This window comes from Lolium perenne, chromosome 6 (genome assembly GCF_019359855.2).
Source record: "Lolium perenne isolate Kyuss_39 chromosome 6, Kyuss_2.0, whole genome shotgun sequence".
NCBI lineage: Eukaryota > Viridiplantae > Streptophyta > Magnoliopsida > Poales > Poaceae > Lolium > Lolium perenne.
The window spans coordinates 49,901,137-49,928,029 of record NC_067249.2 but is presented as its reverse complement, the minus strand read 5'-3'; the positions used below and the strand labels follow the sequence as shown (position 1 = coordinate 49,928,029).

Sequence of the window (26,893 nt, the reverse complement as noted above, 5' to 3'; positions counted from 1 at the left end):
CTGTTGTCCTCTCACCGTCGCGACACATCCCGCCGTTCGCAGCTGGGCCGTTTCCGCCGGAGGTGAGCTCTCCTGCACCGTGTTTCCAGACCGCAAGTCAGCTGAGACGGCCATGCCTGCAGGTCACTGCAGAAGCATTTGGATCGCCTCCGCCTGCGAGGTGTTCGTTCAAATGCTCGAACTAAAATGTGTCCCTTTTCAGATCATGGTGGACAGCGACGACGAATACTACTTCAAGAACTTCATCGACACGTCGTTAGAAGAGGAGTCCGACGACGATTTTTTCACGGATGCTGCGCTGCTCATCCACGAGCACATTGTCTCGCAAATCCCCGTGTACCGGGGGTCCTTGCCGGGGCGCGCGGCCGCCTTGGACCGCAAAAGAGAACGCGGCCACGACCAGCTCTACAACGACTACTTCCAACCCACTCCATTGTTCGTGCCGTCCTTGTTTCGCCGTCGTTTTCGGATGACCAGGCCGCTGTTCCGTCGGATAATGGATGGCGTCAAGATCTACGACGACTACTTCTGTGCGAAAGTGTATGCAATTGGCAAGGTAGGCCTCTCTTCGTACCAGAAATGCACGGCAGCGATTAGGATGCTCGCATATGGCGTTGCCGGTGATTTCGTAGATGAGTACACGCGCATGAGTGAGTCAACCGGCTTGGAATCGATGTACAGGTTCTGCAGAGCAGTGATCGGTTCGTTCGGAGAACAGTACCTCCGGCAACCTAATGCAGAGGACACAGCTCGTCTGTTGTCGATCAACGCTTCCAGGGGTTTTCCTGGGATGCTTGGCAGCATAGACTGCATGCACTGGGAGTGGAAGAACTGTCCCTTTGGTTGGCAGGGGGCATACAGCGGCCATTCTGAGGGGTGCACAGTCATTCTTGAAGCTGTTGCTTCCCATGACACATGGATTTGGTACTCATTCTTCGGAATGGCTGGCTCGCACAATGACATCAATGTGCTGCAGCGCTCTCCGGTGTTTGATAGGCTAGCGTACGGTAAGTCCCCTGATGTGGATTTTGAGATCAATGGCCACCACTACACCAAGGGGTACTACCTTGCTGATGGTATCTATCCACCTTGGGCTACACTCGTGAAGACAATCCGAAACCCCAACTCAGAGCAGGAGGCAAGGTTTTCCAAAGAGCAGGAGGCAGCCCGGAAAGATGTCGAGCGGGCGTTTGGCATTCTCCAAGCTCGTTGGGCTATCGTCAGACACCCTGCCAGAGCCTGGGATGTGCAAACTCTGTGGGAGGTGATGACCGCTTGTGTAATCATGCATAACATGATTGTTGAGGTAGAGCGGGATGATTCACTCTTTGATAATGACTGGGAAGGCCAAGGAGAGTTGGTTACTCCTCAAGGTGCTCCGGGTGCTCCGGCATCATTCCAGGACATTCTTCATGCGCACCATGAAATTCGAGATCTAGCTGTACACAACCAGCTTCAGGCTGATTTGGTAGAGCACATGTGGCAGCATGTAGGCAACAATGCTGCAAACAACAATGATGAAGGAAATCCTTAAGCCTAGAGCATTTGTATCGTTTTTTTCATTTTATTTGAATAATACTTTTGTAGGATAACGTTGCATAGAAAACAAAAATTTTCCTACCGCGAACACGCAATCCAAGCCAAGATGCAATCTAGAAGACGGTAGCAAAGAGGGGGTATCGAGTCTCACCCTTGAAGAGATTCCAAAGCCTACAAGAGGAGGCTCTTGTTGCTGCGGTAGACGATCACTTGCCGCTTGCAAAAGCGCGTAGAAGATCTTGATCACGATCGGTTCCGGCGCCACGAACGGGCAGCACCTCCGTACTCGGTCACACGTTCGGTTGTTGATGAAGACGACGTCCACCTCCCGTTCCAGCGGGCAGCGGAAGTAGTAGCTCCTCTTGAATCCGACAGCACGACGGCGTGGTGTCGGTGGCGGTGGAGAAGTCTGGCGGAGCTTCGCTAAGCTACGCGGGAGATATGGAGGAGAGGGGGCGGCTAGGGTTTGGGAGGGGGTGGCCGGCCACTTCAAGGGGGGCGGCCAGCTTGTGGTCTTGGGGTGGCCGGCCCCCTCCCTTGGCCCCTCATTATATAGGTGGATCCCCAAGTGTTGGTGTCCAAGTCTTCGAATAAGACCCGAACCAAAAACCTTCCATAAGAGGGGGAAACCTAGCCAAGCTAGGACTCCCACCAAAGGTGGGAGTTCCACCTCCCATATGGGGGGGTGGCCGGCCCCTAAGGGGAGTCCACTTGGGACTCCTCCCCCACTAGGGTTGGCCGGCCATGGAGGTGGAGTCCCATGTGGACTCCACCTTCCTTGGTGGTTTCTTCCGGACTTTTCTAGAACCTTCTAGAACCTTCCATAGAACCTTCCGCGACATTTTAATTCACGTAAAATGACATCCTATATATGAATCTTATTCTCCGGACCATTCCGGAACTCCTCGTGATGTCCGGGATCTCATCCGGGACTCCGAACAAATATTCGAACTCCATTCCATATTCAAGTACTACCATTTCAACATCCAACTTTAAGTGTGTCACCCTACGGTTCGTGAACTATGCGGACATGGTTGAGTACTCACTCCGACCAATAACCAATAGCGGGATCTGGAGATCCATAATGGCTCCCACATATTCAACGATGACTTTAGTGATCGAATGAACCATTCACATACAATACCAATTCCCTTTGTCTCGCGATATTTTACTTGTTCGAGGTTTGATCTTCGGTATCACTCTATACCTTGTTCAACCTCGTCTCCTGACAAGTACTCTTTACTCGTACCGTGGTATGTGGTCTCTTATGAACTCATTCATATGCTTGCAAGACATTAGACGACATTCCACCGAGAGGGCCCAGAGAATATCTATCCGTCATCGGGATGGACAAATCCCACTGTTGATCCATATGCCTCAACTCATACTTTCCGGATACTTAATCCCACCTTTATAACCACCCATTTACGCAGTGGTGTTTGGTGTAATCAAAGTACCTTTCCGGTATAAGTGATTTACATGATCTCATGGTCATAAGGACTAGGTAACTATGTATCGAAAGCTTATAGCAAATAACTTAATGACGAGACCTTATGCTACGCTTAATTGGGTGTGTCCATTACATCATTCATACAATGACATAACCTTGTTATTAATAACATCCAATGTTCATGATTATGAAACTAATCATCCATTAATCAACAAGCTAGTTTAAGAGGCATACTAGGGACTTCTTGTTTGTCTACATATCACACATGTACTAATGTTTCGGTTAATACAATTCTAGCATGATATATAAACATTTATCATAAACATAAAGATATAAATAATAACCACTTTATTATTGCCTCTAGGGCATATCTCCTTCGCCTCCCACTTGCACTAGAGTCAATAATCTAGATTACATTGTAATATACCTAACACCCATGGCATTCTGGTGTTGGTCATGCTTTGCCCTAGGGAGAGCTTTAGTCAATGGATCTGCTACATTCAGATCAGTGTGTACTTTGCAAATCTTTACTTCTCCATCTTCGATGTACTCGCGAATCGAGTGGTAACGCAGCTTGATATGCTTCAGCCTCTTGTGTGACCTTGGCTCTTGTGCATTGGCGATGGCACCCATGTTATCACAAGAATGATTAATGGGTCCAATGCACTAGGAACCACACCGAGCTCTACAATGAACCTCTTCATCCATACCGCTTCGATGAAGCCTCTGAAGCCGCTTATGTACTCTGATTCTCGTTGAAGACTTCGCCACCGTGCAATCGCTTCGAGCTTGCCCACCATCGCAGCACCATTCAATATAAACACGTACCCAGATTGTGACTTAGAGTCATCGGGATCGGTGTTCCAACTTGCATCGGTGTAACCGTTTACAACGAGCTCTTGGTCACCTCCATAACAAAGAAACATATCCTTAGTTCTTTTCAAGTACTTCAGAATATTCTTGACCGCTGTCCAGTTGTTCCATTCCTGGATCACTTTGATATCTCTGCTAGTCAAACTAACGACATGTGCTATATCCGGTCTAGTACATAGCATGGCATACATGATAGATCCTCATCGCCGAGGCATAGGGGATATTACTCATCCTTTCTCTTTCTTCTGCCGTAGCTGGTCCTTGAGTCTTACTCAATACCTTGCCTGGTAACATAGGTAAGAACCCTTTCTTACTTTCGTCCATTCTAAACTTCTTTAGAATCTTGTCCAGATATGTACTCTGTGATAGCCCTATTAGGCGTCTTGATCTATCTCTATAAATCTTGATGCCTAATATATACGATGCTTCACCAAGGTCTTTCATTGAAAAACTATTATTCAAATAACCTTTAACACTGCTTAATAGTTCTATATCATTCCCGATCAATAATATGTCATCTACATATAATATCAGGAATGCTACAGAGCTCCCACTCACTTTCTTGTAAATACAGCCTCTCCATGACATCAGTATAAACCCGAAGTCTTTGATCGCCTTATCAAAGCGTCGGTTCCAACTTCTTGATGCTTGCTTCAGTCCATAGATTGAACGTTGAAGTTTGCATACTTTGTCAGCATTTTTAGGATCAACAAAACCTTTGGGTTGTACCATATACAACTCTTCCTCAATGTCTCCATTAAGGAACGCCATTTTGACATCCATCTGCCAAATCTCATAATCAAAAAATGCAGCTATTGCTAACAAAATTCTCACAGATTTTAGCTTCGCTACAGGTGAGAAAGTCTCATCGTAGTCAACTCCTTGAATTTGTCGGAAACCCTTTGCGACAAGTCGAGCTTTATAGACAGTAATATTACCATCAGCATCTGTTTTTCTTTTGAAGATCCATTTATTTTCGACAGCCTTTCGGCTATCAGGTAAGTCTACCAAAATCCATACTTTGTTATCATACATGGATCCCATTTCGGATTTCATGGCTTCTTGCCATTTGTTGGAATCTGGGCTCATCATCGCTTCTTCATACGTCGCAGGGTCCTCATCATTGTTATCCACAATCATGACATTTAGACAAGGATCATACCAATCAGGAGTGGTACGTTCCCTTGTCGATCTGTGAGGTTCAGTAGTTTCCTCGTTCGAAGTTTCATGATCATTATCATTAGCTTCCTCTGTTGCCGGTGTAGGCGGTACAGGTACAACTTCCCAGATCGCGCTACTCTGATCAACGAGTATAGATTCATCAATCTCATCGAGTTCTACTTTTCTTCCAGTCACTTCTTTAGTGAGAAATTCTTTCTCAAGAAAGGTTCCGTTCTTAGCAACAAAGATTTTGCCTTCGGATCTGTGATAGAAAGTGTACCCTATAGTTTCCTTAGGGTATCCTATGAAGACGCATTTCTCCGCTTTGGGTTCTAGCTTGTCCGGTTGTAACTTCTTTACATAGGCTTCGCAACCCCAAACTTTCAGAACGATAGCTTAGGTTTCTTATTAAACCATAATTCATACGGTGTCGTTTCTCACGGATTTTGATGGTGCTCTATTTAAAGTGAATGCGGCTGTCTCTAATGCATAACTCCAAAATGATAACGGCAAATCAAGAAGAGACATCATACTATGAACCATATCTAAGCGAGGTCGACCACGACGTTCGGACACACCGTTACGTTGAGGTGTTCCCGGCGGTGTCAATTGTGAAAGTATTCCGCATTTCTTTAAATGCATGCCAAACTCATAACTCAGATATTCACCTCCACGATCAGATCGTAGAAATTTGATCTTCTTGTTACGTTGATTTTCTACTTCACTTTGAAATTCCTTAAACTTCTCGAAAGTTTCGGATTTATGTTTCATGAAATAGATATACCCATATCTACTCAGATCATCTCGTGAAGGTTAGAACATAACGATAACCACCGCGCGATGCTACGCTCATTGGTCCACATACATCGGTATGTATGATTTCCAATAAGTCGTAGCTCGCTCCATCATACCGTAAAATGGAGTCTTTGTCATTTTTCCCATTAGACATGCTTCGCATCTATCAAGTGACTCAAAGTCAAGTGATTCAAGAAATCCATCAGGCTGGAGTTTCTACATGCGTTTCACTCCAAAAGGACCACGACGACAGTGCCACATATAACTAGAAGTATCATTCAATTTAATTCGCTTAGCATCAATGTTATGTATATGCGTATCACTACTATCGAGATCTAACGAAATAAGCCATTCTTTTGTGGTGCTCGACCATAAAAGATATTATTCATAAAAATAGAACAACCATTATTCTCAGACTTGAATGAATAACCGTCTTGCATTAAACAAGATCCAGATATAATGTTCATGCTCAACGCAGTACATAATAGCAATTATTTAGGCTTAAAACTAATCCCGAAGGTAGATGTAGAGGAAGTGTGCCGACTGCGATCACATTGACCTTGGATCCGCTTTCCAACGCGCATCGTCACTTCATCTTTCAGCGGTTGTCGTTTATTCTTTAGTTCCTGTTTGAGTTACAAATATGAGCAACCGAACCAAAGATCAAATACCCAGGTACTAGAACGAGAACCAAAGGTTGAAATGAACATCTATAACATGTATATCGATATACCTTCTTTCTTCTTCTTGACAAGGCCGCTCTTCGATCAGCCGATACTTGGAGCAATTACGCTTCAAAGGTCCCTTCTCCTTGCGATAGCACTCAAGATCGTGCTTAGGGCCGTTCTTAGGTTTCATAGGAGGCGTGGCAACTTTCTTGCCACCCTTCTTGAATTTTCCCTTAGACTTGCCCTGTTTCTTGAAACTGGTGGTTTTGTTGACCATCAACACTTGGTGCTCTTTCTTGATCTCAATCTCAAATTTTTAGCATGCCAAAGAGTTCAGTAACTCCTTGTTCATGTTACGCATATTGTAGTTCATCACAAAGTTCTTGTAACTTGGTGGCAGTGATTGAAGGACACGATTAATCCCCAGTCTGTTAGGAATCACTATTCCCAAGTCATCGAAGTTTCTTCGCATGCCCGGTCATGGTGAGCATGTGCTCACTAACGGAGCTGCCTTCTTCCATCATGCAGCTGAAGAATTGTTTCGATGCTTCATAGCATTCCACGGCCGCATGAGTCTCGAATATAGCTTTCAGCTCATTCATCAACTCATGAGGATCGTGGTGCTCAAAACGTTTTTGAAGATCGGATTCCAGACTGCACAGGATGGCACACTGAACTTGAGAGTACCGAGTTTTCCGAGTCGCGTAAACAGCTTTTACTTCATCGGTTTCAGTTTCTGCAGGAGGGTCACCTAGCGGTGCATCAAGCACAAATTGCAGATTTCCGCCAGAGAGAAAGATCCTCACATGACGGAACCAGTCGGTGAAGTTGCTACCGTTGCTCTTAAGTTTCTCTTTCTCTAGGAACTGATTAAAATTGATTGGGGACGCCATCTCTACAACATATATTTGCAATAGTTTAGACTAAGTTTATGACAAATTGAGTTCAAATTTTAATTCAACATAATTAAAAATCTAAGTGAACTCCCACTCAAAACAATATCCCTCGCATTGTCTTAGTGATCACATGAACCAAATCCACCGCACCTAAACCCGATCATCACGAGAAAAGGTGTGATTTCAATGGCGAACACTCAAAGTGTTCATCATATCAACCATATGATTCATGCTCTACCTTTTGGTATCACGTGTTCCGAGACCATGTCTTTACATGCTAGGCTCGTCAAGGCCACCTTAGTATCCGCATGTGCAAAACTGTCTTGCACCCGTTGTATGTACTTATTGAATCTATCACACCCGATCATCACGAGATGCTTCGAAACAACAAGACCTGGTAACGGTGCTACTAAGGATGAACACTTTATTATCTTGAGATTTTAGTGAGGGATCATCTTATAATGCTACCGTCGCGATCTAAGCAAAATAAGATGTATAAAAGGATTAACATCACATGCAGTTCATATGTGATATGATATGGCCCTTTTGTCTTTGCGCCTTTGATCTTCATCTCCAAAGCACGGACATGATCTCCATCATCTTCGGGCATGATCTCCATCATCGTCGGCATAGCGTCAAGGTCAATGGCGCCGTCTTCATGATTGTCCTCCATGTAGCAACTATTACAACTACTTTGAAATTCTACTCAACATGAAATTTAAAGACAACCATAAGGCTCCTGCCGGTTGCCATAATACAATAATGATCATCTCATACATATTCATCATCACATTATGGCCATATCACATCACCAAACCCTGCAAAAACAAGTTAGACGTCTCTAATTTGGTTTGCATATTTTACGTGGTTTAGGGTTTTCGAGAGAGATCTAATCTACCTACGAACATGAACCACAACGTTGATACTAATGTTTTCAATAGAAGAGTAAATTGAATCTTCACTATAGTAGGAGAGACAGACACCCGCAAAGCCTCTTATACAATACAAGTTGCATGTCGAACGAGGAACAAGTCTCATGAACGCGGTCATGTAAAGTTAGTCCGAGCCGCTTCATCCCACTATGCCACAAAGATGCAAAGTACTCAAACTAAAGATAACAAGAGCATCAACGCCCACAAACCATTGTGTTCTACTCGTGCAACCATCTATGCATAGACACGGCTCTGATACCACTGTAGGATAACGTTGCATAGAAAACAAAAAATTTCCTACCGCGAACACGCAATCCAAGCCAAGATGCAATCTAGAAGACGGTAGCAACGAGGGGGTATCGAGTCTCACCCTTGAAGAGATTCCAAAGCCTACAAGAGGAGGCTCTTGTTGCTGCGGTAGACGATCACTTGCCGCTTGCAAAAGCGCGTAGAAGATCTTGATCACGATCGGTTCCGGCGCCACGAACGGGCAGCACCTCCGTACTCGGTCACACGTTCGGTTGTTGATGAAGACGACGTCCACCTCCCGTTCCAGCGGGCAGCGGAAGTAGTAGCTCCTCTTGAATCCGACAGCACGACGGCGTGGTGTCGGTGGCGGTGGAGAAGTCCGGCGGAGCTTCGCTAAGCTACGCGGGAGATATGGAGGAGAGGGGGGCGGCTAGGGTTTGGGAGGGGTGGCCGGCCACTTCAAGGGGGGCGGCCAGCTTGTGGTCTTGGGGTGGCCGGCCCCCTCCCTTGGCCCCTCATTATATAGGTGGATCCCCAAGTGTTGGTGTCCAAGTCTTCGAATAAGACCCGAACCAAAAACCTTCCATAAGAGGGGGAAACCTAGCCAAGCTAGGACTCCCACCAAAGGTGGGAGTTCCACCTCCCATATGGGGGGGTGGCCGCCCCCCTAAGGGGGAGTCCACTTGGGACTCCTCCCCCACTAGGGTTGGCCGGCCATGGAGGTGGAGTCCCATGTGGACTCCACCTTCCTTGGTGGTTTCTTCCGGACTTTTCTAGAACCTTCTAGAACCTTCCATAGAACCTTCCGCAACATTTTAATTCACATAAAATGACATCCTATATATGAATCTTATTCTCCGGACCATTCCGGAACTCCTCGTGATGTCCGGGATCTCATCCGGGACTCCGAACAAATATTCGAACTCCATTCCATATTCAAGTACTACCATTTCAACATCCAACTTTAAGTGTGTCACCCTACGGTTCGTGAACTATGCGGACATGGTTGAGTACTCACTCCGACCAATAACCAATAGCGGGATCTGGAGATCCATAATGGCTCCCACATATTCAACGATGACTTTAGTGATCGAATGAACCATTCACATACAATACCAATTCCCTTTGTCTCGCGATATTTTACTTGTCCGAGGTTTGATCTTCGGTATCACTCTATACCTTGTTCAACCCCGTCTCCTGACAAGTACTCTTTACTCGTACCGTGGTATGTGGTCTCTTATGAACTCATTCATATGCTTGCAAGACATTAGACGACATTCCACCGAGAGGGCCCAGAGAATATCTATCCGTCATCGGGATGGACAAATCCCACTGTTGATCCATATGCCTCAACTCATACTTTCCGGATACTTAATCCCACCTTTATAATCACCCATTTACGCAGTGGTGTTTGGTGTAATCAAAGTACCTTTCCGGTATAAGTGATTTACATGATCTCATGGTCATAAGGACTAGGTAACTATGTATCGAAAGCTTATAGCAAATAACTTAATGATTTAGATCTTATGCTACGCTTAATTGGGTGTGTCCATTACATCATTCATACAATGACATAACCTTGTTATTAATAACATCCAATGTTCATGATTATGAAACTAATCATCCATTAATCAACAAGCTAGTTTAAGAGGCATACTAGGGACTTCTTGTTTGTCTACATATCACACATGTACTAATGTTTCGGTTAATACAATTCTAGCATGATATATAAACATTTATCATAAACATAAAGATATAAATAATAACCACTTTATTATTGCCTCTAGGGCATATCTCCTTCAACTTTATCCTTGATTACATGGACTATGTAATGTGTAATACATTTTGAGCATTTGAACTATTTTATATATTTTATATAATATTTTTTTGCGTTTTTCTAGTGAATTTACAAGAAAAACATACCATAGGGCGCCACGACCCAAATCTGCCGCGTTGGGCGCAGCGCGTGACCCAAACGGACGCGCGGACGCGGGGCTCCGTCCGCGCGTCCGCTCGGCCACGCAAATGGCCCAAAACGGACGGCCCAGCGCGTCTGTTTGGGTCACCCGGTTGGAGATGCCCTAACGCCGGTGAAAGCTTGCGGTGGCAAGCGATGCTATGTTGGTGGTCCGGGCAAAGATAGCAAGGATACTGATTTAAGCGGAATCTGCCAACTACATGAAATGCTCCTGTAGAAATGCAGTTTTATTACTAGCATCAGGGCAGGCAGTACATTTAGAGCATTTGCACAGCTGGTCTGGTGCAAGAGTAACAATATCTTGAGCCAGACAAGAAAAAACAGGAAATCTACAGCTCGAATCTGAATCGCACTCTTCGTTTGTCTCACTGCCCTCTGCCCTGTCATACTGTTCACGAAAATCTGGTTAACATCTTCAGCAATGTTCTTATAGCAAGAGCATTGTTATTGTAGATAAAAGATTTTTAATTTTGCGTTCACTGTGTTTGTCCTATTCTCTTTTACAACGAAACTGATTGCCAGGTTTCAAGTGGATTAACATCTTGGGCTCTTGGCACTTCAGAAAAATATATGGGTATGCAGGACCAGATCAAGGAAGCATCCTGCAGAATTTCAGTCTTGTACATATCGGTACGGCAGTTAGCTGATCGTCAGGCCGTCATGAGAAGGACGGTTTAGTTTCGCACAGGCTGAAAATAGAGGGAGGCGAGACAGTAATGATTGGTTACTTCAGTGTTTATTCCATTTGTCTCACTAGCCTGTCACAATCTTCACTAAAATTCGATTAGCATCTTCAGCAATTTTTTGTCAAAACGAGTGTCAGCAGGGGGAGGAGACCCTACAGTATTTATATTAAGGCAGAGGGAGCTATATGCAATCCACTGAGTATTCCCCCGATCCTAATCCGGTTCATTTTTGTCAAGCACATTGTAATTGGTGGTAAAAGATTGATACATTTAGCAATCCACTGAGTATGTCTTATTCCCTTTTATAACCAAACTTAGTGTTAGGTTTCCTGTGGATTATCAATCTTTCTTGTTAGAGATATACTCCCTCTGATCATATTTAATACTGCAGAGTTGCAGTCTTGTATTAGAACAACGGTTAACTGATGGTCAGGCTGTCATGAGAGGGACGGTTTGGTTTGGCACAAGTGAAACAGAAGGAGATTAGACGGCAACGATTGGTTAGTTCAATGTTCATTTACCGGTTCCTTTAAAGTCCGAAACATGGGTGTCCGAAACATGGGTGTCCAAGTCTCCCCCGAAGAAAATCGAAGACCAAAACATACAAGACGGAGTAATGTACTCCCTCCGTCCCACTGAAGTTGTTAGAAGTTTATTCAAATTCAAACGTATCTAGACATTATTTGGTGATTAGATACGTTCAAATTTAGATAAATTTCATTCATGTTTTATAGGACGGAGGGAGTCGTAGTCCACCAAGTAGACAACCTTGACCGTCTGCTTCCCCACAAAGTGGAGAAAATAATGTTCCCAATTTCAGCATGCAAAGAAGGTTTCCCTGAAACTTCAGATTATTGCACCGCCACTGAAATGAAAGATGAGAATAGAAAATGCATTGCTTCAGAATGGAAATGTGGACTAAGCATGGATCATTATACGACCAAAGAAGCTGCAGCCCCATGTGCAGGGATATATTAACCGGTACGAACGGTTGCTGCATAATCGGGTCTTTGTTCAGACACAAGATTCAAGTGTCTCACTCCCAGCCTAGTATCCTTAACTAAATATATTTCAATCAACTGATCTTGCATTATTTCTTTATATCATCGTGGGCGTGACTTTGTCGTCGTTATGATTGTGACGGAACCAACTGTCAAACCGAAGTGCCTGAATCTCCCATACATAACATAAAGTAAGCATGTGTACCTATTTCTAGGTTTGGACAGGCGAGGGAAAAAACAGATATAATCAATATGGTGCTCAAACAATATCTGACGATGCAAGGACACAGACAGCCCATACCATGTTTTAATTCAACTTGGCAAATGTGGGAGGAGAAAAGGTCAGCAACTCGTCACATGGCGAGCAGCAGGTTGCAGCTTGCAACGACAATGGCAGCATGCAGGAAATAGATAACGTTGCCACCGGCAGCTTTTCTCGGTATGGATGGATTCAGCGATGCCGTGGTGCAGTGCAGTGCAGTGTAGTGGCTGCATTGAAGGGGGGCACGCCCGTGTAGGTGTAGTCAAAGTGCCAAAGGCAGGCAGACCACAACATGATGCTGGTCTCGGGCTGCTGCTGCTGCTGCCGCCTCATGTGTGTGTCATTTCCAACGGACTGCATCGGGCGTGGCGCAGCGCAACACATGGCGTGGTGGATGCAACGTGGGGAGAACACACGTTGGACTGGACAAACAAATGTTTCTCTTTTGATTAGCGGATAATTCTCGGTGTTCTCGCATGTCACTTAGTATTAAGGTAACTAGATGATACCCCACGCGTTGCGGCGGGATATTTAGTTGATAATAGACAATTTTAAAAGATGCCCAGACCAAATGAGAAAATAGTTAAAAGATGCTCAGACCAAAATAGGATGCACACTGCAGTTTGTCTTAGTAAACAAAAATTGTGTACCCGTAGGGAGATTATGAGTTGACAACAAATTGGAAACTTAAGAATATATTTGAGATGGTAGCACACTTTCGCTGTTCCATTGCCAATACATGCATGTACACCACCAGTTTCATAATGAATTTTCTTATCTACAGATAAATAAGAACATGTCATAGACGCAATTGATCAGATCAACCACTCACTTGTTCTCGTTCTTAATAATTCTTAAACAGCATACCAGATGAGCTCCAGAAAAAGCTACATGACTAAATAAGATTCAGTGCTCCACGCTCCAGGCATACAAACCTGATCCAAGCAGTACCCTCTAAATATTTCCCATCATCTTTGTCTTCCTTGCGATTGATACCGACATTATATATACATATAGAAAATTATTATTAGAATCGGAATATGATTTGTAATGACGATTTTTCTCTCTATAAAACAGCACTGTTGTAACTCATATTGGTCCTGCACAAACATAAAATAATCATGAAATACAATCAAAACAGTATATATCTGTAATAAACCCTGCGAGATAGGAAGGGAAGGAAAATACGCATACCGGAGATTTGGCATAAAGACCTCACCAAAATGGATATTGAGCCCTACGTGATCTGTAAGCATGGAATGCTAATCCCTGATTCATATAAATAAATTGAAAATAAAACAAAAGGAGATAAAGAAGGTGTTTAGGGATTAACTCAAGGAAATATCACAGACTACACTGCAGCGACCTTCTCGCCGGGACTGATCACAAGCGATGCATGTTATTGGCATCTTCTGGCCACACCTTTCCTTTGGATGTTGCTTGCTGATAGGAAGATGCACATCTCATCTACCACCATGAAAAATCAACCGCTCGCTGATTGCAAAATATTAAGCACCGAAGAATGCAGAGAGTATGGGATTGAAAAAAAATATGCAAAGTAGTGAGACAGCTCGTGGGTGCGGAGGATGTTAGAAGTAACAGACAATTGTGCTAGGTATTTAAAACCGAAAATGCCCATTCAGTTTCCTTCAACGGTTTCATATATGCATTTATGTGGCAATAAAAATGGAGTATACTGCGGTTGTAGAACCGGGGAATAAAAGCCGAATGAATTAATGAAGGGGAGAGGAGGCGAAGAAATGCACACGAGGAGATATATAGCAGCCACGGTATTGGTGTCAATCGCATGTCAGGAAAGGAAGCGGGGCTTTGCCTATGGTTTGGTTACACGTTGGAGTAGTTAAACATTTTAAGGTGACGTGGCTTCACAGGATTGCAAAGAAATCTTGTAGTGGGGGGTTGCTATTTAGAGATAGAAGATGACGCCCGAATCATCAACAACACACCACCACAAAGAGCATCACCCATCCAACGTCGCCGCCACCGAGAGGCAAGAGGTGAAGGAGCACGAGGAGGATGATGCCGCTGCACGCGGTGGGGAGGGGGCGGGAGGAGGAGAGGGGCGCGGCCACCTCCACCAGGATACATCACCACCACAACAACAAGTGTGTAGCCCTACATTGCATCACAAATTCCACGCCTACGCGTCACGCCTTACAAGCATTCTCCACCACCCCCATTGGTCTTTGTCACCGAGGACGGAGAACTCCCGGTGGCGCCGATAGACCCATCTATGATGGCCGAGGGCACCAACACTTGCAATCAGGAAGTGGAGTGTAATATCCCAGGTAATGGGGTTACAAAAATAGAGGAAACAGATATGTGCATTGCATTCATGCATAGAAAATCTGGGAAATTTTCGCGCTTTAAAGTAAAACAGTCACAGTAACTGAAGTTTCACTTGACCTTGGTGGAATTGAAGTAGCTCATCAAGTCAAGCGCTATAAACCTCAATGTGACTTTGTTAAAACCTTGTTTTGGGTAGAGATGATTTGATCTAAGGGGTTAGATCAAATGGAATTAATAATCAACACAACAACACTTTACTAAATGATCCACTACTTGATCTTATTAAAGATCACAACATGATATTCCTTGCCATAACATATGAACATACATCTATTTGGAAATCAAGTAACACTAAATGGAGAAAACATTCTTCACTTATCTTTTCCATGTCTTAAACTAATCCTTGATCCTACCATGAACCTCATGGTATTCATTTTACTACATTCTTGGAAACATGACAAGGTGAGAAACTCTAGAAATATATATCCTTCTCCATTCCAAATAGTTAAGCATCCAACCTAAAGAGGTGAGAGTTCTATTTTAATTATTAGAAAAGCAATAGCAAACCTTGAGCTAAACCTTGGATATACATCCAAGTATTCTAATCATCATCTTCAAGAGGAACCCTAGAGTATTATCCAAGACATTCCTTAGAGAGAGAAACCATATATGCTAAACATAGAGATTGATGATCACATCAACCTCTATGGAGCCTAATCTTAGGTTAGTATTAAAGACCTTCCCAAATAAGAGAGACCAATCATACTAATTCTAGCTTCACCTATTAAGAATACATGACAATCATTGAACTAAAGTATCAGGAGTTAAACCATTTCATTTGGGAGTGGTGAGCTAGCCAACACCAAATGGAGTAAGATCATATCCATGAATTGATGAAGTAAAGTAACAACTAATTCCACTAAGCATCTAGGTGGAGACTAAACCCCTTACTATCTAATGAGATCTTGTGAACAAACCATAAAATCTAGAATAATCCATTCCTATATAAGAGAGCTCAAGTTATGGTGTTACACTCAAGTTAATAAGGCAACCATAGTAGGCCCATCCAAGAAAGTGAAAGAGAAGTGCTATACCTTAATTGATCAAGACAATGCTTGATCATAGAAGTGAGAAACCCATTTAATGAGAGATCCCTAGAAATCCAAACCTTGATCATTATAAATTGAGTGATGATCATAAACCCTGAGAACTTGAGATAGAGATATAAAGAACAAGTGGATCATGCTTAATCCATGATCATGCTCTTGAGGTATGTGTAGGTAAGTAAGACCCTAATAAGATAAAGTAGATATAATTCACCACATGAAATTATAGGGAGGTAACTAGTAAGCAAACCTAGGCTAAAACCCTAACCTTAACTTGTGATCAATTGGTGATCATAAGTGGAATCCTACCACATCTATATTTCATAAATTAAAGAACCTAAGCAAACCTTAGAGTCAAACTCCATACTCTATATGGTGAGAAACCATTCAACAATATAACCAAAGTTAACTATAAAAAGAACTATAATCAATGTAGTTACTTTAATGATAAATTGAGGTTAATAATAGAAGTTAATTGGTAGAAGATAAAACCAATTCTCAAGTCCTTAGTAATTAAAGGAGAACAGAAACAATTAAACAACTAACCATATTACTTTGGTTAGGGGAGATTAAAACCTAGCAAATGCAATATGGTGACATCTCAACTCTATAAACTAGAATTATATCTCAACTCTAGTTTATGTATCACTATGGTGATCATAATATAAACCCATGCCATAATTGAGATTCAAACCAATTGCCATTAGGTAAATATCATAAGAACCCTAATGGTTCATTAATTAAATCCAATGTTTCAATTATAAAAACATAAGAGCCACCTAATGCTAAGCCCTATAATTAAACCAGATGTGTAGTGATCAACTATTTATCTTGGTAACCAAGATCAACTATGATGGAAACCATACCTACTTAGATACTTTCAAATATAATGATAGTTTTAACCTTAATAAGGGGGGTTATGATAGAAACTATAAAACCCTAATACATTGGAGCTCACATAAAATCATGTGCAATTGACCCATTCCTCCAATATGAAATCAAGTCCTAATAATAACTTCCAAAACAATTGGAAGAGGAGGACCAACTCTAATTATTCCACATGGAGTTATATCATAGATGAGAAAGGAAATGAACATTAATACCTAAAGTTCTTACCTAATTAAAAATTGTAGCAAGGCTCACATATATGATTATTCAACAACAATGGAGTAATACATTTATCCTTTTAATGGTCCCAATGAAATTCATATACTCAGAATACCTGCATGGTATTACATGAGCTAAATTTGAATTAAAACAGAATTATAAAACAGAATTAAATAAAATAGAAAACAGAAAAGAGAAAATAAAAAAAGACATACCTGGACTCACCTGGCCGCAGCAGCCCAGCTGCCGAGCCCAACATCAGCCCAACACCATCACCACGTCGTAGCCCAGCCCAGCCCACCTACCGGTTCGACCAGGATAAGATCGAAGACGAGAGTCATCGTCTTCGTCTTCTCCATCCTCGCGCGCACGGGAGGCCGCCAGCTCGATGGGGAGGGACACGTCCCGGCCGCCGTTGTTGACCTGGGCGATCGACGACGAACGCGGGAGCCATATAAATACTCGGCCGAAGCCGTCCTCGCTCCTGTTCTTCTTTTTTCCCCAATTTCTGAAACCCTAGCACGCACCGATGTCGTCCATCGCCATCGATAGGGGCAGCCCCAAGCCACGCCATGGACGCCATCGTCACCACCACCCTCGACATGCTCAGCATACGGGAGGAATCGATCTGTTAAGCCCCAGTGCGTCTCCAACGAGCTTGTCTTCTCCGACGACGGGTGATACGTCTCCGACGTATCGATAATTTCTTATGTTCCATGCCACATTATTGATGTTATCTACATGTTTTATGCACACTTTATGTCATATTCGTGCATTTTCTGGAACTAACCTATTAACAAGATGCCGAAGTGCCAGTTGCTGTTTTCTGTTGTTTTTGGTTTCAGAAATCCTAGTAACGAAATATTCTCGGAATTGGACGAAATCAACGCCCAGGGGCCTATTTTGCCACGAAGCTTCCAGAAGTCCGAAGAGGAGACGAAGTGGGGCCACGAGGTGCCCAAACCATAGGGCGGCGCGGCCCCCCCCTTGGCCGCGCGGCCCTGTGGTGTGGGGCCCTCGTGCCGCCTCCTGACCTGCCCTTCCGCCTACTTAAAGCCTCCGTTGCGAAACCCCCAGTACCGAGAGCCACGATACGGAAAACCTTCCAGAGACGCCGCCGCCGCCGATCCCATCTCGGGGGATCCAGGAGATCGCCTCCGGCACCCTGCCGGAGAGGGGAATCATCTCCCGGAGGACTCTACGCCGCCATGGTCGCCTCCGGAGTGATGTGTGAGTAGTCTACCCCTGGACTATGGGTCCATAGCAGTAGCTAGATGGTTGTCTTCTCCCCATTGTGCTTCATTGTCGGATCTTGTGAGCTGCCTAACATGATCAAGATCATCTATCTGTAATTCTATATGTTGCGTTTGTTGGGATCCGATGAATAGAGAATACTTGTTATGTTGATTATCAAAGTTATATCTATGTGTTGTTTATGATCTTGCATGCTCTCCGTTACTAGTAGATGCTCTGGCCAAGTAGATGCTTGTAACTCCAAGAGGGAGTATTTATGCTCGATAGTGGGTTCATGCCTGCATTGACACCTGGGACAGTGACAGAAAGTTCTAAGGTTGTGTTGTGCTGTTGCCACTAGGGATAAAACATTGATGCTATGTCTAAGGATGTAGTTGTTGATTACATTACGCACCATACTTAATGCAATTGTCTGTTGCTTTGCAACTTAATACTGGAGGGGGTTCGGATGATAACCTCGAAGGTGGACTTTTTAGGCATAGATGCTGTTGGATGGCGGTCTATGTACTTTGTCGTAATGCCCAATTAAATCTCACTATACTCATCATGATATGTATGTGCATGGTCATGCCCTCTTTATTTGTCAATTGCCCAACTGTAATTTGTTCACCCAACATGCTGTTTATCTTATGGGAGAGACACCTCTAGTGAACTGTGGACCCCGGTCCAATTCTCTATACTGAAATACAATCTACTGCAATACTATTCTACTGTTTTCTGCAAACAATCATCTTCCACACAATACGGTTAATCCTTTGTTACAGCAAGCCGGTGAGATTGACAACCTCACTGTTTCGTTGGGGCAAAGTACTTTGGTTGTGTTGTGCAGGTTCCACGTTGGCGCCGGAATCCCTGGTGTTGCGCCGCACTACATCCCGCCGCCATCAACCTTCAACGTGCTTCTTGGCTCCTCCTGGTTCGATAAACCTTGGTTTCTTTCTGAGGGAAAACTTGCTGCTGTGCGCATCATACCTTCCTCTTGGGGTTCCCAACGAACGTGTGAGTTACACGCCATCAAGCTCTTTTTCTGGCGCCGTTGCCAGGGAGATCAAGACACGCTGCAAGGGGAGTCTCCACTTCTCAATCTCTTTACTTTGTTTTTGTCTTGCTTAGTTTTATTTACTACTTTGTTTGCTGCACTAAATCAAAATACAAAAAAATTAGTTGCTAGTTTTACTTTATTTGCTATCTTGTTTGCTATATCAAAAACACAAAAAAATTAGTTACTTGCATTTACTTTATCTAGTTTGCTTTATTTTCTGTTGCTAAAATGGCCAACCCTGAAAATACTAAGTTGTGTGACTTCACAACCACAAATAATAAATTTCTTATGCACACCTATTGCTCCACCTGCTACTACAGCAGAATTCTTTGAAATTAAACCTGCTTTACTGAATCTTGTTATGCGAGAGCAATTTTCTGGTGTTAGTTCTGATGATGCTGCTGCCCATCTTAATAACTTTGTTGAACTATGTGAAATGCAAAAATATAAAGATGTAGATGGTGACATTATAAAATTAAAATTGTTCCCTTTCTCATTAAGAGGAAGAGCTAAAGATTGGTTGCTATCTCTGCCTAAGAATAGTATTGATTCATGGACTAAATGCAAGGATGCTTTTATTGGTAGATATTATCCCCCTGCTAAAATTATATCTTTGAGGAGTAGCATAATGAATTTTAAACAATTAGATACTGAACATGTTGCTCAAGCTTGGGAAAGAATGAAATCTTTGGTTAAAAATTGCCCAACACATGGACTGACTACTTGGATGATCATCCAAACCTTCTATGCAGGACTAAATTTTTCTTCGCGGAATTTATTGGATTCAGCTGCTGGAGGTACCTTTATGTCCATCACTCTTGGTGAAGCAACAAAGCTTCTTGATAATATGATGATCAACTACTCTGAATGGCACACGGAAAGAGCTCCACAAGGTAAGAAGGTAAATTCTGTCGAAGAAACCTCTTCCTTGAGTGATAAAATTGATGCTATTATGTCTATGCTTGTGAATGATAGGACTAATATTGATCCTAATAATGTTCCGTTAGCTTCATTGGTTGCACAAGAAGAACATGTTGATGTAAACTTTATTAAAAATAATAATTTCAACAACAATGCTCACCGGAACAATTCTAGTAACAACTATAGGCCATATCCTTATAATAATGGCAACGGCTATGGTAATTCTTATGGGAATTCTTACAACAATAATAGGAATTCACCCCCTGGACTTGAAGCCATGCTTAAAGAATTTATTAGTACACAAACTGCTTTTAACAAATCTGTTGAAGAAAAGCTTGGGAAAATTGATATACTTGCTTCTAAAGTTGATAGTCTTGCTGCTGATGTTGATCTTTTGAAATTGAAAGTTTTGCCTAATGGAAATCATCATGACAAAATTACTACTACAGCAAATGCCATCCAAGTTAGAATTAATGAGAATATAAGATTAATGGCTGAACTGCGTGCTAGGTGGGATAGAGAAGAAAATGAAAAACTAGCTAAAGAGAAGAATGTAGCTAAAGTTTGGACTATTACCACCACTTGTAATGCTAATGCTACACATGTTGCTGCACCTCCTACTAATAATAATAAAAGAATTGGTGTTAGCAATGTTTCCACTTCTAATGCAAAGCGCGAGAAACTGCCTGAAACTGCTAAACTGCTGAAACTGCCTGTGATAAAACTGCTGAAATTTTTTCCAACATTGGGGATGATGATCCCATTGCTTTAGATTATAATGGTTTGAATTTTGATGATTTCCACATCTCTGAAGTTATAAAGTTCTTGCAAAAACTTGTTAAAAGTCCTAATGCTAGTGCTATAAATTTGGCTTTCACGCAACATATTACAAATGCTCTCATAAAAGCTAGAGAAGAGAAACTAGAGCGCGAAGCCTCTATTCCTAGAAAGCTAGAGGATGGTTGGGAGCCCATCATTAAGATGAAGGTTAAAGATTTTTATTGTAATGCTTTATGTGATCTTGGTGCAAGTATTTCTGTTATGCCTAAGAAAATTTATAATATGCTTGACTTGCCGCCGCTGAAAAATTGTTATTTGGATGTTAATCTTGCTGATCATTCTACAAAGAAACCTTTGGGGAAAGTTGATAATGTTCGCATTACCGTTAACAATAACCTTGTCCCCGTTGATTTTGTTGTCTTGGATATTGAATGCAATGCATCTTGTCCCATTATATTGGGAAGACCTTTTCTTCGAACTGTTGGTGCTATCATTGATATGAAGGAAGGTAATATAAAATATCAATTTCCTCTCAAGAAAGGTATGGAACACTTCCCTAGAAAGAGAATGAAGTTACCTTTTGATTCTATTATTAGAACAAATTATGATGTTGACACTTCGTCTCTTGATAATACTTGATACACACTTTCTGCGCCTAGCTGAAAGGCGTTAAAGAAAAGCGCTTATGGGAGACAACCCATGTTTTTACCTACAGTACTTTGTTTTTATTTTGTGTCTTGGAAGTTGTTTACTACTGTAGCAACCTCTCCTTATCTTAGTTTAGTGTTTTGTTGTGCCAAGTAAAGTCTTTGATAGTAAAGTAAGTACTAGATTTGGATTACTGCGCAGTTCCGGATTTCTTTGCTGTCACGAATCTGGGACTACCTCCCTGTAGATAGCTCAGAAAATTAAACCAATTTACGTGCATGATCCTCAGATATGTACGCAACTTTCATTCAATTTGAGAATTTTCATTTGAGCAAGTCTGGTGGCCTAATAAAATTCGTCAATATGAACTGTTCTGTTTTGACAGATTCTGCCATTTATTTCGCATTGCCTCTTTTGCTATGTTGGATGAATTTCTTTGATCCATTAATGGCCAGTAGCTTTATGCAATGTCCAGAAGTGTTAAGAATGATTGTGTCACCTCTGAACATGTTAATTTTTATTGTCACTAACCCTCTAATGAGTTGTTCTAAGTTTGGTGTGGAGGAAGTTTTCAAGGATCAAGAGAGGAGTATGATGCAACATGATCAAGGAGAGTGAAAGCTCTAAGCTTGGGGATGCCCCGGTGGTTCACCCCTGCATATATTAAGAAGACTCAAGCGTCTAAGCTTGGGGATGCCCAAGGCATCCCCTTCTTCATCGACAACATTATCAGGTTCCTCCCCTGAAACTATATTTTTATTCCATCACATCTTATGTGCTTTGCTTGGAGCGTCGGTTTGTTTTTGTTTTTTGTTTTGTTTGAATAAAATGGATCCTAGCATTCACTTTATGGGAGAGAGACACGCTCCGCTGTAGCATATGGACAAGTATGTCCTTAGTTTCTACTCATAGTATTCATGGCGAAGTTTCTTCTTCGTTAAATTATTATATGGTTGGAATTGGAAAATGATACATGTAGTAATTGCTATAAATGTCTTGGGTAATGTGATACTTGGCAATTGTTGTGCTCATGTTTAAGCTCTTGCATCATATGCTTTGCACCCATTAATGAAGAAATACATAGAGCATGCTAAAATTTGGTTTGCATATTTGGTTTCTCTAAGGTCTAGATAATTTCTAGTATTGAGTTTGAACAACAAGGAAGACGGTGTAGAGTCTTATAATGTTTTCAATATGTCTTTTATGTGAGTTTTGCTGCACCGGTTCATCCTTGTGTTTGTTTCAAATAGCCTTGCTAGCCTAAACCTTGTATCGAGAGGGAATACTTCTCATGCATCCAAAATACTTGAGCCAACCACTATGCCATTTGTGTCCACCATACCTACCTACTACATGGTATTTTCCGCCATTCCAAAGTAAATTGCTTGAGTGCTACCTTTAAAATTCCATCATTCACCTTTGCAATATATAGCTCATGGGACAAATAGCTTAAAAACTATTGTGGTATTGAATATGTAATTATGCACTTTATCTCTTATTAAGTTGCTTGTTGTGCGATAACCATGTTCACTGGGGACGCCATCAACTACTCTTTGTTGAATTTCATGTGAGTTGCTATGCATGTTCGTCTTGTTTGAAGTAAGAGCGATCTACCACCTTATGGTTAAGCATGCATATTGTTAGAGAAGAACATTGGGCCGCTAACTAAAGCCATGATCCATGGTGGAAGTTTCAGTTTTGGACAAATATCCTCAATCTCATATGAGAAAATTATTAATTGTTGTTACATGCTTATGCATAAAAGAGGAGTCCATTATCTGTTGTCTATGTTGTCCCGGTATGGATGTCTAAATTGAGAATAATCAATAGCGAGAAATCCAATGCGAGCTTTCTCCTTAGACCTTTGTACAGGCGGCATAGAGGTACCCCTTTGTGACACTTGGTTAAAACATGTGCATTGTGATGATCCGGTAGTCCAAGCTAATTAGGACAAGGTGCGGGCACTATTAGTATACTATGCATGAGGCTTGCAACTTGTAAGATATAATTTACATGATACATATGCTTTATTACTACCGTTGACAAAATTGTTTCATGTTTTCAAAATCAAAGCTCTAGCACAAATATAGCAATCGATGCTTTTCCTCTATGGAGGACCATTCTTTTACTTTCAATGTTGAGTCAGTTCACCTATTTCTCTCCACCTCAAGAAGCAAACACTTGTGTGAACTGTGCATTGATTCCTACATACTTGCTTATTGCACTTATTATATTACTCTATGTTGACAATTATCCATGAGATATACATGTCACAAGTTGAAAGCAACCGCTGAAACTTAATCTTCCTTTGTGTTGCTTCAATGCTTTTACTTTGAATTATTGGTTTATGAGTTAACTCTTATGCAAGACTTAATTGATGCTTGTCTTGAAGTGCTATTCATGAAAAGTCTTTGCTATATGATTCACTTGTTTACTCATGTCATATACATTGTTTTGATCGCTGCATTCACTACATATGCTTTACAAATAGTATGATCAAGGTTATGATGGCATGTCACTCCAGAAATTATCTGTGTTATCGTTTTACCTGCTCGGGACGAGCAGAACTAAGCTTGGGGATGCTGATACGTCTCCGACGTATCGATAATTTCTTATGTTCCATGCCACATTATTGATGTTATCTACATGTTTTATGCACACTTTATGTCATATTCGTGCATTTTCTGGAACTAACCTATTAACAAGATGCCGAAGTGCCGATTCTTTGTTCTGCTGTTTTTGGTTTCAGAAATCCTAGTAACGAAATATTCTCGGAATTGGACGAAATCAACGCCCAGGGGCCTATTTTGCCACGAAGCTTCCAGAAGTCCGAAGAGGAGACGAAGTGGGGCCACGAGGTGCCCAAACCATAGGGCGGCGCGGCCCCCCCCTTGGCCACGCGGCCCTGTGGTGAGGGGCCCTCGTGCCGCCTCCTGACCTGCCCTTCTGCCTACTTAAAGCCTCCGTTGCGAAACCCCCAGTACTGAGAGCCACGATACGGAAAACCTTCCAGAGACGCCGCCGCCGCCGATCCCATCTCGGGGGATCCAGGAGATCGCCTCCGGCACCCTGCCGGAGAGGGGAATCGTCTCCCGGAGGACTCTACGCCGCCATGGTCGCCTCCGGAGTGATGTGTGAGTAGTCTACCCCTGGACTATGGGTCCATAGCAGTAGCTAGATGGTTGTCTTCTCCCCATTGTGCTTCATTGTCGGATCTTGTGAGCTGCCTAACATGATCAAGATCATCTATCTGTAATTCTATATGTTGCGTTTGTTGGGATCCGATGAATAGAGAATACTTGTTATGTTGATTATCAAAGTTATATCTATGTGTTGTTTATGATCTTGCATGCTCTCCATTACTAGTAGATGCTCTGGCCAAGTAGATGCTTGTAACTCCAAGAGGGAGTATTTATGCTCGATAGTGGGTTCATGCTCGCATTGACACACAGGACGATGATGAAAGTTCTAAGGTTGTGTTGTCTTGTTGCCACTAGGGATAAAACATTGATGCAATGCCTAAGGATGTAGTGGTTGAGTACCTTACGGCCCATACTTCATGCCATTGTCTGTTGCTTTGCAACTTAATACTGGAGGGGGTTCGGATGATAACCTGAAGGTGGACTTTTTAGGCATAGATGCAGTTGGATGGCGGTCTATGTACTTTGTCGTAATGCCCAATTAAATCTCACTATACTCATCATGATATGTATGTGCATGGTCATGCCCTCTTTATTTGTCAATTGCCCAACTGTAATTTGTTCACCCAACATGCTGTTTATCTTATGGGAGAGACACCTCTAGTGAACTGTGGACCCCGGTCCAATTCTCTATACTGAAATACAATCTATTGCAATACTGTTCTACTGTTTTCTGCAAACAATCATCTTCCACACAATACGGTTAATCCTTTGTTACAGCAAGCCGGTGAGATTGACAACCTCACTGTTTCGTTGGGGCAAAGTACTTTGGTTGTGTTGTGCAGGTTCCACGTTGGCGCCGGAATCCCTGGTGTTGCGCCGCACTACATCCCGCCGCCATCAACCTTCAACGTGCTTCTTGGCTCCTCCTGGTTCGATAAACCTTGGTTTCTTTCTGAGGGAAAACTTGCTGCTGTGCGCATCATACCTTCCTCTTGGGGTTCCCAATGAACGTGTGAGTTACATGCCATCAACGGGAGACGCCGATTGCGCCAATTCCGACCTCCCCTTGCGCCACCGTCACGCTCTTCGTGATCACGGTGAGCTGCTGATGCTCAAGCACCCCGTAGCTTCCTCTATTTCCCTTTGCATCGCCACCACGACGCGTATCTGCATGAGCCGCCGCTCGGCATCACCGGCGGTGAAGCTCCGGTGACCACTTCCTAGCGGCGCCACCTCTAGTGTGTTCACCGCATCAACCCGAACCATATACGAGTAGTTCCCCCTCCTCACGCGTCCGAAATCGCCGGCGACCATCGGCCTCTGCCGCCGGTCACCGTGAGTTTCGCCACATCGTCGCTTTAGACCAGTCAATGCCACCGTGGCGTGTGACATGGCCACGGGCCCATTTAGTCAGTGACTCTGTGAGTAGATAGCTGATACGTCTCCAACGTATCGATAATTTCTTATGTTCCATGCCACATTATTGATGTTATCTACATGTTTTATGCACACTTTATGTCATATTCGTGCATTTTCTGGAACTAACCTATTAACAAGATGCCGAAGTGCCAGTTGCTGTTTTCTGCTGTTTTTGGTTTCAGAAATCCTAGTAACGAAATATTCTCGGAATCGGACGAAATCAACGCCCAAGTTCCTATTTTTACCGGAAGCATCCAGAACACCCGGGAAGGACCAGAGGGGGGGCACTGGGCCCCCAGACCATAGGCCGGCGCGGCCCAGGCCCTGGCCGCGCCGCCCTATGGTGTCGTCGCCCCTTCGACCCTCCTGCGCCGCCTCTTCGCCTATATAAAGCCCCTGGATCGAAAACCCTGATACGTTCGACGAAAACCACAGAAACCTTCCAGAGCCGCCGCCATCGCGAGGCCAAGATCTGGGGGACAGGAGTCTCTGTTCCGGCACGCTGCCGGAGCGGGGAAGTGCCCCCGGAAGGCTTCTCCATCGACACCGCTGCCATCTCCACCGCCATCTTCATCACCGCTGCTGCTCCCATGAGGAGGGAGTAGTTCTCCATCGAGGCTCGGGGCTGTACCGGTAGCTATGTGGTTCATCTCTCTCCCATGTACCTCAATAC

The 26,893-nt window shown here is 43.0% G+C and overlaps 1 protein-coding gene across 1 annotated transcript in view; it reads left to right on the top strand.

The window, feature by feature from the left end:
* Nucleotides 1-112: 112 nt before the first annotated feature.
* Nucleotides 113-26,893, top strand: part of LOC139832382 (uncharacterized) — a 38,739-nt gene continuing 11,958 nt past the window's right edge. The window contains exons 1-2 of the mRNA XM_071822127.1: nt 113-160; nt 239-1,373. Coding sequence (XP_071678228.1) covers nt 113-160; nt 239-1,373 — 1,183 coding nt within the window. The remainder of the gene's footprint in view (nt 161-238; nt 1,374-26,893) is intronic.